The sequence below is a fragment of the Eretmochelys imbricata genome, chromosome 1 (genome assembly GCF_965152235.1).
Source record: "Eretmochelys imbricata isolate rEreImb1 chromosome 1, rEreImb1.hap1, whole genome shotgun sequence".
Lineage (NCBI taxonomy): Eukaryota > Metazoa > Chordata > Testudines > Cheloniidae > Eretmochelys > Eretmochelys imbricata.
In genome coordinates, this window is record NC_135572.1 from 230,356,642 (window position 1) to 230,369,401 (window position 12,760).

The 12,760-nt window shown below is 36.4% G+C and overlaps 1 protein-coding gene across 5 annotated transcripts in view; it reads right to left on the reverse strand.

Moving 5' to 3' along the window:
- Window positions 1-911: 911 nt before the first annotated feature.
- Window positions 912-12,760, reverse strand: part of CCDC91 (coiled-coil domain containing 91) — a 315,195-nt gene continuing 303,346 nt past the window's right edge. For all 5 annotated transcript variants that reach the window (XM_077825315.1, XM_077825324.1, XM_077825306.1 and 2 more), the window contains one exon: window positions 912-2,603. In XM_077825315.1, coding sequence (XP_077681441.1) covers window positions 2,451-2,603 — 153 coding nt within the window. In that variant the 3' untranslated portion in view covers window positions 912-2,450. The remainder of the gene's footprint in view (window positions 2,604-12,760) is intronic.

Consider the following 12,760-nt stretch of genomic DNA (forward strand, 5'->3'; position numbering starts at 1 on the left):
TTTTTGTCAGCTGGAAGGCAGAGAACATCAACCAATAAAATCAGCAATGTATATTTCTTAAGGGACATTCATGTCTGTAAAGGAAATGAATAATTTTGGGTTTAAATACAAAATAAAACACAGAAAAATTAAATAAAAATGTGTCAGATATGTCAGGAAAAACTTCCCTCACCACATTTGTATTTTTTATGCGTCACCATTTAAGGTTTTATTTATTGCAGTAAAAAAGCCAATTATATATGAAAAAGGAAGCATTTTCAGTTAGAACTGCATGAAAGTTTTTGGATGAATAGTTTCTTCATCAAAAAATGCAATTTCAGGTCGACCAAAGTGACTTGTTAATTCAGCAAATAGTTTTGGCTGAAAAATAAAACTTTTTTTATTTTAAACTCAAAATGTTTTGATTCAACATTTTCAGAACAAAACATTTCCACTTCATTTCAGAATGAGGCTTTGGCTTGAAATTCATAAATTACAAGGCCAGAAAGTACCATTATGATAATCTTGTCCGACCTCCTGTATAATACAGGGCATAGAACTTTTCCCAGATAATTCCTTGAGCAGATCTTTTAGAAAAACATCCAATGCTGATTTTGAAATTTTCAGTGATAGAGAATCCACAATGACCCTTGGTAAGTAGTTCCAACAGTTAATTACTCTCACTGTTCAAAATGTACACCTTATTTACAGTCTGAATTTGTCTAGCTTCAACTTCTAGTCATTGGATCGAGTTACACCTTGCTCTGCTAGTCAGAAAAGCCCATTATTAAATATTTGTTCCCCATAAGGTACTTATAAACTGTAATCAAGTCACCCCTTAACTTTCTTTTTGTTAAGCTAAACAGATATAGTGATAGACTCATGGAGTTCAAAGGCATGTTTTCTAATCCTTTAATCATTCTTGTGGCTCTTCTATGAATCCTTTCCAATTTATCAACATCCTTCTTGAATCATGGGCACCACAACTGGACACAATATTCCAACAGCAGTTACACCAGTGCCAAGTACAGAGATAAAATAAAATGTAGCTAGATTTATTTAAAAACAAAAATATGTTTAAAAACACCCCAAAAACTAAGCAAAATGAAAAAAAAAATCATTTGGGACCAAACAAAATGTTTTGTTCAATCTGAAGCTATTGATTTTTCACCTTTTTATTTGTTTCAACAAACAAAATTTTTCCACTTCAGGTGAACTTGAAATGAAATTATTTTTGGATTTTTCAGTTCACGCTCAGCTCTAGTTATAGTAAAATCAAATTCATTAATTTCAATGGCAAAATAAGTCTACTTACAATTAAAATTGCACTGAATAAATGTCTATGATTCCCCACCGAGGCACTAACTTGTTATGTAAGATACCACTCATCATTTATTTACATTCGTAATTATGAGCAACATTCTCATTTTTTGTTACTTGATTCTGAAATCTTACAAACTAAGGCCCCAATTCTACAATCAATAGTGCACAGGCACAGCAGTCCACCGTCATGCTCTGCACTGCAGGGTCAGAGCCTAAAGGCCTGATCTAAAGCACACTGAAGTCTATGGGCAAATTTTCATTGACTTCAAATAGGCTTTGAATCAGGCACTTTAAGGGCACCATCTTGCATTCCTTACTCAGGTAGGGCTTCCACTGGGGTCAGTGGGAATTCTGACTGAGTAAGAAGTGCAGCACTGGACCCTACGTTTTTAAATGTATCATTTCCTATAATTGAAGTCAATTACAGAAGTTCCACTTTAATGAGAAAAAGTGATTTTTAGAATCACAGTATCTTTCAAGAACAGAAATGAGAAATATACACCACAGATTAGTTTTTACAATAACAAGTGACTTCTAGACTTTTTTGTCTCAGTGTAAAAAGATGCAGTGTTTGTTTTTATTTTTCAACATTCCTCTTCCGTTGCTGGAGACTGATCTTCAGAAACAATTTTTTTAAAATGTTCAGCAGCATTCTTATGACTCACTATTGACAGTGGTGATAAATAAGAAACATGTGATAAGAGTCTAAGGCCCCCGGTGCAGCAATGCATTGATCATGTACCGGGGGATATGGATAGACTTTCATATGCGCTTAAGTGCCTTACTGAATCAGGGGCCAAATCATAGCCTTTTCCTGTGTCAAAAATATGGACACATGCTGACATCTCTTGTAAACAGCCATAACAAGGCAGTATTACTATCACCATTGCATTTGCCTAAGATATCAATAATAGGCTTTAAAGATGACAACATGTGCACAGTTTAATATTGAGAATTTCTTCCAATGATTTTCTTATTTCTAATATTGTAAACACGTAATAATAATTAAAAAAAATCAAATGAAGTCATCTGCAGATAGTTTCTACTAAACATTGTTTCAGATCAGTCTTGACAAATGATAGAGCTCCATGTTTCAAAAAGAAGAGAGATTTTGTAATTTGCAGCATACTGATTTGTAGCATCACAAATCACACGTTTTCATTGCTGTTTAGATTTTCAGTTTCTCTCTTTTGCTCTGAAGTGACTGGTTCTTCCTTTATTAAAGTGTTTAATTGCTTCTGTGCACATGAGAGGAACAGTTCCAAACTACACAGGCTACGTTGGCGGACAACTTGATCGAGCTGTTGGAAAAAAGAAAAATTAATTAGCAAAAAAACCTAGAAATAAATACCAAACTGTAAATAAAACCATTTTGAAATTAAATGCATTGAGTACATGCAGGATTTTAATGATACAATGAAATTTAATCAGATGCCCATATCTATGAATTCCCCCTAGCTAAAATGAATAAATGGCTATCCATAGTCATTCAACAGCTGTCAGTGTTTGTTAGATAATATTAAAATGTCCAGATTATTAAATACTTTAGGGAAACTTACACAAACATAGTACTGTAAATGAGAGATGGTTAGTGTCTTGGTCTGGGCACTTTTAAGTTGTCAGCCTACCCTCAGGGTACACACAACAATATTACTGGTTTGGTCCCTTGTAATAGAACATCCCGTCTTTGACGGACCTCCAACACATCACTTTATTCCCTTTCCCCCGCATTGTTAGCAGTTCCTAAAAAGATAATAATCAATGATGCAGAAGTGACTAGTCAGTATTTCCTCCAAAAGAACAATCAGATTCCAGCCAAATTACATGATAGTAAAGGTGGGCTTTTTTATAGTACAGTCAGATCATTTAAAATATTAAATACTGCTTAAACAATCTGTAAAAGTGTTATGAAAGTTTATTGCACCCTCAATGAATTCTGAAAGAAACGAGGGTTACCAAAATACAACCAAATAGTTGTGATATTCCAGCTTGGATTTGGTTTCCAAGTCAACTGTCTCCTTCCAGAGCTGCATGGTGGATAACTTATCCACTCCTTCCTGATTTGAGAATATATTTGTGTTCTTGATGTAGTATTCTAGGTTCCTTGAAACACCTCTTCCTTGACAATAATGTGCCAGATCCTCAAGTGGTATCGATCAGCAGAGCTTCTTTGAGTTCAGTGGGGCTATATCAGTTTATGCCAGCTGGGAATCTGAACTCAGATGTTTCACTTAAAAATTCCATTCTGAGTTTCCACCTTTTCTTTAAAATGTATTCTTTTATTGGATACCTACTGTGCAAAAAATCCCAAACCAGTGTAAACTGGTAGAACCTGATGGGTAAAAATCTTGGCTCCACTTAAGTCAATTGAAACCAATTGCAAAACTTCCATGAGGCCAGGATTTCACTCCATAGTCCGAAGAGAGGTTTATTAAGAGATTGTATATGGTAGAAGAGCGATACTTGTACTGGCTTGGTGCTCAGTGGATGTGCAAAAACAGTGCAACTTAAAGGAGCAGAAAAGGGTGAAAGGAGCAGGCACTAACAAAGACGTGAAATAAAGCATCACCATTTATATCACTGTATAATTTCCCCCTTAATATACAGTTTTAACCATTCTATTTACCGAATCCACTAAAATTATTATTTGTGTTGTTTGTGTAAAATCATTTCTTTATAGTTATTGCAAAGAGGTGAGGGACATTCCAGACATCCAAACTGCTGATCTGGGTTTGACGGTTAAAACCACCTGACCCAGCAACAACTACATGGTTTCTTAAAGATTTCTCCTCTTTTGGGAAACATTTTCTACATAAATGTTAAAAGACAACTAGGCCCACCGGCAATTGCTCATGATTACTTGCAATTTGGAAGTCAGTGTTTCCTTCTGGGTAAAACAGAAAAACAATTGGCTGATTTCAAAATGATAAAATACAAACTTTAAAAATGATAGGTAAAGTTAAATCTATTTATAACAATGAGTATATTGACAAAACTCATAATTTTCAGCTAGGAGACTGATTTTTTGGAAAGACCAACAAGTATGGCCCCATAACGAATAACCCAATTACCATTACAGATGAAAGACTTGTTCTAATGATCCCAGAGTCTTTGAAAATTCCCACTGGTTTTTATATAAAAGACACCACTTCTACAACAAATTGAACACTACAGCTAAATGAAACTGAAACCAACTGTGAACACTTCACTTTGAATTTGCTTGATGATGTATTTTTGTTGGTTAACACAGCAAAAGCAGTAAACTAAACATTTTTATTCACTCACTGTCTCTCTTCTGCACATTGCTGGATTCTCCTCCATCCAGGCTGTGGGGAACTCAATAATTCATTCCACTGAGGGCAGGGCCCGCTGTGATAAAGAGGGTGGGGCAAAGTGACAGGATTTGCCCCATAGTGTTGCATTTGCCAGGACATACATGAATGACACGGTAACATAGTTTACAAAAATAAGTTTGGAACTTCTGAATGTTATATTATTAGTGAACAAAATGAATAGCAGAAGCCCTATCATTTAAATCTTAATTTTTTTAATATGAAGCAAATAATATAATAGCAGAGCAATGCTTTCAACACAACCTTCTTTTGGGCAGCCTTATTTCAATTGAATTTATGTATGATAAACTCCTGGGGCTCGAGTGAGAAGTAGCGGTATAAGTCTAATGAGATGTGTAAAGTAATGCCACTCAAGAGAAGTAGGTAATGAAATTCAGAAGAAATCTAATTTTGTACCACATCTGGCAAACTGTGGTGCGCCAGTGAGTAAGCAAGGTTTTGAACTGTAATCAGCTTTCTAACAGTCATGCAGATTGCCCATACAGCTGTAATACTAGGAAAATACCATTATGAGGCCATGTGGCCCTGGCAGACCTTAAGTGGTTAGCATTTGCAAATGGCCACGGTTTATGAAAATATATTATATGCACCACACATCTAGCACTCATGGATTTAATTATAGCTTTCAACAAAAACCTCAGATCCTGTGGTATGTTTCAGAGTATGTATTTAGACAGTTTGCTACCCATCAGTTGCCATAATGCTATCACAAAGGTTTGCATGAGGGCTATTCTAATAGATAACAGCTTTTCTATTTTAATACATAGTGCTATGTCAGCCCAATGATACTGCCTCACTTGTCTTTGAAAAAAGCCTTTATGATTTAGTTACAACTGTGACTGAATGAACTATGGTAGATGTACAGGTTGTCATGAATCTGTTCACTGCTATTCCCTATACTGTCTTGCAGTGCAAACGAGACTTGCTGAAATACTGTTTCACACAGTGTCATCTTTCAGCAGCTCTCAATGTCTCTTATAGCCACACCCAAACTACATCCCTCTTTCCTAGAAGCTATGCCCTTCTCAATCTCTCCATCATTATCTTACATCAGTTTCTATGTAATTCCTCTCATTCTGCTGCATCATGCACATCTCCAGCTGCTAAGAAACTTTTTGTCCTTCTCATTGGTAGTGCAGATCCCACTGCTCCACACGCTGCCAGATCTGAATTTAGCTCATATTTTATAAGTGGTTTTCAAACAGATCAGGTTCAAGTGCATTTCAAAGATCTGCTGATATAGTTTGATAACACCCGTTACAGACAAGCCATTGGAGGTGTGCAAGAGCGTGGGCGGGTGGGCCTAGCCCAGAGCAACATAATCCTCAAAACAGAAGTGGTTAGTGGGAGCGGGGTGAACCAGGGAGCAATATGAAGGCAGGAACTCTCACAGCTCATACCTCTGTGGATCTGGAGGTGTCCTTTTGATAGTCTGTATAGTTGGAATGTCTTGGTTCCCCCCTCTTCTGAAGTCTCCCCCAAGCCTTCAAGAAAATGTTTTGTAGAGCACGTTTCATAGGGCAACTTGCAGAAGTTTTCTGTGCCTCTTATCTTCTCCCTTGGTTTCTCCATAGGAAGGGGAGCTATAGCTCAATTTACATAGGATCATCTGGTATGACTAGCAAAGAATTTGGGACCCATTTCTCTAGAAAGATCACTAGGTCCTCATATTCTGCTCTGTCTGGTAGACATATCAGTTGGATACGCTAAGTGTGAAACCCATTTTTAACAGTTTTTCCTTTACTCCACATTACCGCGTGTACACTTATAGCATATCCTTTAATAAGTTATTCAGCTAAACTCCACCCCCCATCTTTTTTTTCAGCCCGATTGTGCAGATTCTGTTTCATGTAAATCAAAGCAGCCCTCCAGATGTGTGATCTGTGACACAATGGTGTTACCTTTCTTATCCAAGGCAGCAATCTCAAACTGTGTACTTGAAAATGTATTTATTTCACGAAGCATTAATGTAAACACTTCCTGCATGGCGTGGTTTGGGTGCATCTGAACAAACTCAGAATTCTTTGGCTTTTGATATAGAGGCTTTAGATTTTAAAAGTCTCAGGTGAATTAGCCATATGTTTGGGGATTTTTTGTTGGGTTAGTTAGTCACCATTTTTCATAAGGAAAGGTTATTGCTTGTTAAAAGTTTTAAAGTTTATGTAAACTCAGTAAAATAAGAGATCAGAAACTCAGTTGTCTCCTGTCTGCTCAGTTTATGTATTAGCTTTGCCTTCCCATTAAACATTACATTTTTAAACTCTTTCATGATACATAAATGACAAAGCACTGTGTATAAACACTTAGCTTCCTCTTATAACATGAGAAGCATAATGAAATGACGCTGGCTTTGAAAATGGTATATATTTCAAGTACATTCAAGAGGAGAATATTTCCTTTAATGTAGAAACAGGTCAGGAAGGAAAAAAAACAAGCAGCTTTGTTACACAATATATTGCTTAATGAAATGTTATCCACACTCAAACGAATTTTAATAAATAGTGCTTTCAACATCACTGCGCCTCTGCTAGCGAAATATATATGAAATGTGAAAATATGTATGAATGTTTTTCTAAATAGTCTTTCCTCTATATTTTTAGATTATGTTCACTTCATGGAATGATCTCATTATTTAAATAAAAATAAATGGGCATCTGGCAAATTCACAGACTGAATGTGACTCATATGCAAATATGATCAGTATGAATAACACCTATTTGGGCTTGAGTGTTCACCCACCCAAGAAAGCCCCAGAGTTCTAATTCTGCAGACACTGAAAAATGCATGAGCTTGATGATCTGGAATTACAACAGCAAGGAGAGATACTGCCACCATGATTAATGCCGAGGAGCATTTTATCTTCTGCTTACAACTGAAAACGATCAGGCACAAAGTCTCCTGGTTCTGTACAGTGCTGCCTTCTTTTAACATAGAGCTATTAATTAGGTACTGTTTGCACAAAATCTCTCTCACACTCCTTGCATTATCGTTTTGTCTGAGCACTTTTTTTTTTTTTGACACTCACCAACACCATTTAAATTTTACCAAGTCCTTTTTTCTTGAACTTCTGTGACCACATGACAATCACTTAAGAGCTCAGTTCTTCTCTCTGATGTACATACGTGGCACCCTTTGAGAATTTGGCTGTAATTAACAGCCATAGCAACATTGTTTCCTGACTCATCAGGTGCCATTTGCCATTGGAGTTTCCACAACAAACCACAGCCCTTCAGTTTCCAAAAATTAGCTGACTCTAACAGCACATTCCAAAAACATTCAGCTGCTGTTTTTTCCTTCTGTTTTAACCTTCACCCTAACTTTGAGGCCCCAATATGATTCCACATCCTACTGGCCAAAGATGACTGGATGGAACTCCCTGTGGAGTCATCTACATCACTTTTTGACCACACACAAGGATTTGCTTTTGAGCAATCTGAGGCCTGCCCAGAGGATGAGCATGATGCCTCGGCAGAAATCCTGGCCTTGGAATCAAGCGATTGAGTCGGCAAATCAAACCTGGGGCCCACAGATGGCAACATATAATACTGCCACTAAGTGATTGTTCTGGCTCCAGCTGCTCTATTTTATTTGGTGTTGATCCATCTTACTATTTTGCATCACTTAAAATACATAGCTTAAACCAAACTCTAAAGTTATTCTTAGCATAAAAGTCTTCTTAGTGTATTTGCTTGTCATTCATTTCAAATTTACCATAAAACTGTGTGAAAATCTACATGGCTGATGTCCCAGGATGAAAATACTTTCTACTGCTTTACATAAAAATCACAGAACATGCATACTTTTAATGCTGTGATCCTCCTCCCCCTTTAATAGAGTTCCTGACAGGAAATATTCTCTATTGCTTTCTCTATTGAAGGCCTCCCTACCTGATTAAGAATTTCAAATTACTAAAGAACAGGAAGAACCAAGTATTATAGCACATACATGTTGTGCGTAACTAGTTTGTAGTAGGTTATATATATCAAATGCAAAATAAAATTTTAAGCCTGAACCAAAGATTACAGGTGAAATTCTGGTCCCCCTGAAGTCAATGGGACCAGTTTTGGAATAGACTTCAATGGGGAAAGGATTTCACCGTCAATGGTCAATAAATGCAAAGTTAAGGTAGCATGTGTATCCTCAACTCTATCTTTTGCATACAATCATTGTGACAGTCTTCAAACATAACCTAAGAAAAGTGGATAAAACATCCCCTTTCTCTTGGGGGGAGGGAGGAGAAATAGTAGTCACATGTATACAAAGATGTAGCATGGAAAATTTCAGCCGCCACAATGAATGTTCTGAGCATGTGAAAATGAAAATGTTTCCCAACCTTAACTAGACAAGTTGAAAATGGAGGGGAACATGTATAGATCTTATTTACTATTTGCAGGTGGCTTCTCATTAGCTTTTGAGTCGCATAAATTGGTTAGTCTCTAGTCACAAGTACTCCTTTTCTTTTTGCGAATACAGACTAACACGGCTGTTACTCTGAAACCATTCCTTACCAACTTAATTCTGTTAAATTAAACATTAATTAACCAGAAACAATTATGTATGAATTTATGCTCATCACCAGTACTGAGGTTTTTTTTTTTAAAAAAATTGGTCTCAGAAAAGCCAACTATATTCAGAACACAAAATGCTGGGCTAGATGGACCATTAGTCCGACCCCATATGGCAGTTCTTATGTTTGCAGATTTCGCCTTGTTTCTTTCTTCTTTACAAGTACAAGTGATTATTTTCATTGGTAAAAAGACATTTCAATAGTATAGCTACAGCTGGTTGAATCTGTGCTGTGAATAATTCTCAGTGCAAATTTAGCTCCTTCAGGACACACATATTTTGCAAACTAATCTCAATTTCTCCAAATGTTTGTTACTGGAAAAAATATCCAAGTAGTTTATATGAACAAATGTCACTACACTGGATGTCCATAAACTGTTCACTTTTAAACTATTAACTATTTGTTTGTGATGTGTGATTGGTTACATGCTATTGTTTCTGCTCCCTGACTAGATTTGGTATTTACTATATTAAAAATTCCATTAGTGACTAGCAAAAGATAATTAATAATGCACTTCGAATATGGACTTTCAGATAATTTCAAAACAATTTCATGAATACTTAGCAGCTGCCCCATTTCTTTGGAACAATTATTGTAACCCCACAAGAAATAGTAAGCTAAATTACCACTTTTATATGTGAAAGTACTTAGGAATTACTTTTCATGTTAATCAACTAGTTTTAACTTTTCAGAGATTGGTCAGTACTTGGATGGCATACCTTCAAGGAAAACAGAGTACTACTGGAAATGGGTGGGGGGATTAAGGCCTCGATTCAGCAAAATACTTAAGCGCTTGCTTAAGTCCATCCCTATGCATCAAAGCATTTAGCATGTGCTTAATTTCCCCTGATATCAGTGGGACGAAGGCACATGCTTAAAATTAAGCATATTCTCAAGTGCTTTGCTGCACATGGATTAATTTAAGATCATTCTTAAAGTTCAATATGTGCATAAAGGGTTTCCTAAACTGGGGTATAAGTGGCATTCTTCATTCTGAGCAAGTATTCAATCTCCATGGCCCACCATTGGATAGTGTTAAAAAGACATTGTGCAGCTTGAGGTGCAAATCGCTCAGATATAATGAAAAATTGATTGCTTGTAGTCTTTAGAGATCACATCAGACTTTTTGCAACAGGAAGGATGTCACTACTAATATGCTGACCAAATTCCAAATTAGGTAATCACATTCTGCCTCCCTAAATTTCTCCTGTAGTTTCTGTTGTATACAATAGTCTTCACATTTTGAGCTAAACTGTTCTAGTGTCACTCTTCACTGTGAAAACGGGTGACATACTACCCAGAAGTGTCTACATTTCAGCGCTGAGTGGAGTAATAGCTGTTTGTAATGTTGGCAAGGTGCTTGGAGAAAGTTTGGGACGAAAGGCACTATTTAAACATAGGCACTGAAATCTTTGTCAGTGGGTTTTGGATTGCACACAGGATGGTGTTATTAAACTGTTATAATCTTTTATTGAATTTTATCTATTTTATTGTAATAGGGACAAGCCTTCTTTGTTGTAAGTAATGCCATATTTTGACAGTACAGTTTTGAATGTATTCATCCATCCTAGCAGTAGTATTTGGCTTTTATCTAAAATATATTTTTCAACCTCTCTGATACCTACTCACTGCTCTTAATTTTTTAAAAGTTGCAATTTTTAATCAATTTTACTTATTTGCTTTGTAGTTTCCATTATTTGAACAGGAATAAAATCCAGGCAGTGCATTTCTGAGACATTATGATTCTTCTTGGGTGGTTGAAGTCTTTGCCCTTCAGCATTGTGCCTCACAATTCACAAAGTGTGCAGTAATCCCTTGGAAGCGCACTGTCTGCTGCATCTTACTGCTTAAGATTCTTTGCATGTACTGTACTGTGAATTGGTTATAGATGCCAAACTGTTCAGCAGAACACTATACTGTAATTGTGGATTTATAAGCATCTTTTCACATTTTGTGTTGGAGGTATCATTCCTTAACTAAAAAATCAATTATAGTTGAGGTGCTTGGCACAATTTTTATAATTGTATAGTTTTTCATCACTATCCCACACTAGTGAATGAGTCTGTAGTGGTGCTGAAAAGCCCTGTAGTTGGAAAAGTTCAACCACATAATTATATTCTCTACTAAAATTGTGGACTCAGAAAGCTTTCCCACTGCATTAACATATGAATTGCTCCCCACTGATTCAACAGAAGGGCTTTTAAACAAAACCCAACAACCTAGCATATTAAATAGAGCATATGAAAAATTACTACCTTGAGGAACCTGCAAATCTATGAGTTGGATGAGAAAACAATGGACTACTTCCTCCCTTTTCCATAATGTGCAAAAACGAAAATAGATCCAGATGGCACATGTGTGTAGCAGAGTTTACTTTGCAGTTAATCCCAGAACAGGACATTTTTGTCTGTCCACCTGTGAATTTCCACTATTGATAACACTTTCTAAGTATATAAAAACAAGGTTCTTCATGGCTGTAATTCATACTGTATCTGCTACACATTAGAAAACCATCAGTGTTCAGGACTGAACTGCTTGGAAAAAAATTATGTTTAACAAATTATATTGCCATATGAAAATGTTTCTTTCCCCTTAAATAAATAATGCTGCAACTTCTAAACCTTAAGGATTTTATGCTTTGCACTTGATCAGGGAGGCCCTTAAAAATAATACCATATGTTGGAGACATCTTTAAAACAGATTTGCCTAGACTGTGAAGGTGGTGGGAAAACACCCTGTGTCAACCCTCTTAGAAACTTTTCTGTCTCCCAGTTGAACACAGGAATGTAAGAAAACACTAATTTTCCTTCTTCATACAAAGAGGAAAATTTGCTTTCAATTAAGGAAGCTACACTGGGTGCACAAAGGAACTAAAAATGGTAACAGGCCTGCCCAGAAGATTGCAAAAAGAGAAGAATGGGATTTACAAAAATAAATAAAAATATCCAAGCAATCTAGTCAGGGAAACATATTAGCCAGCTCTGGGGCAACCTTTTTATTCTCCATGCATAATACTTCAACTGACACAACTTTCTTTTATTTTCTAGACACTAGTTCAGGAACATGGGCATTCCTGTTACAGATGAAGCAGGAATTCTGACTTAGCAACTTAGTTTTTGTACAGTGCAATTTGGAAAAGTTACCATAGTTTACATTAGTAAACTGATCTGGTTATAAAGAGAAACAAACAAATATTTAGGCATCTCTGACATTCTATTTTTATAAGAGTAACAAGGCAGGTGAGGTAAGATCTTTTACTGAATCAACTTCTGTTGGTGGACGGTACAAGCTTTTGAACTACACAGAGCTCTTCTTCAGGTGTGGGGTTGGAAGCAGTGTCTGAGCTAAATGAGTTGGGACAGACTTAAGCATAAGAGCTAAGGCATGTTGTAGGAGTCCACTTGAAATGAAATGGACAATAAGGGTTAGATTGTTATGCAAAAGGGGTTTAAAGTGGGCCACTGAGGGTTAGCCAGCAGGTGTATGTTACAAAATGTTGTAATGAGCCAAGAAACCAGTGTTCCTGATGAGTCCATGA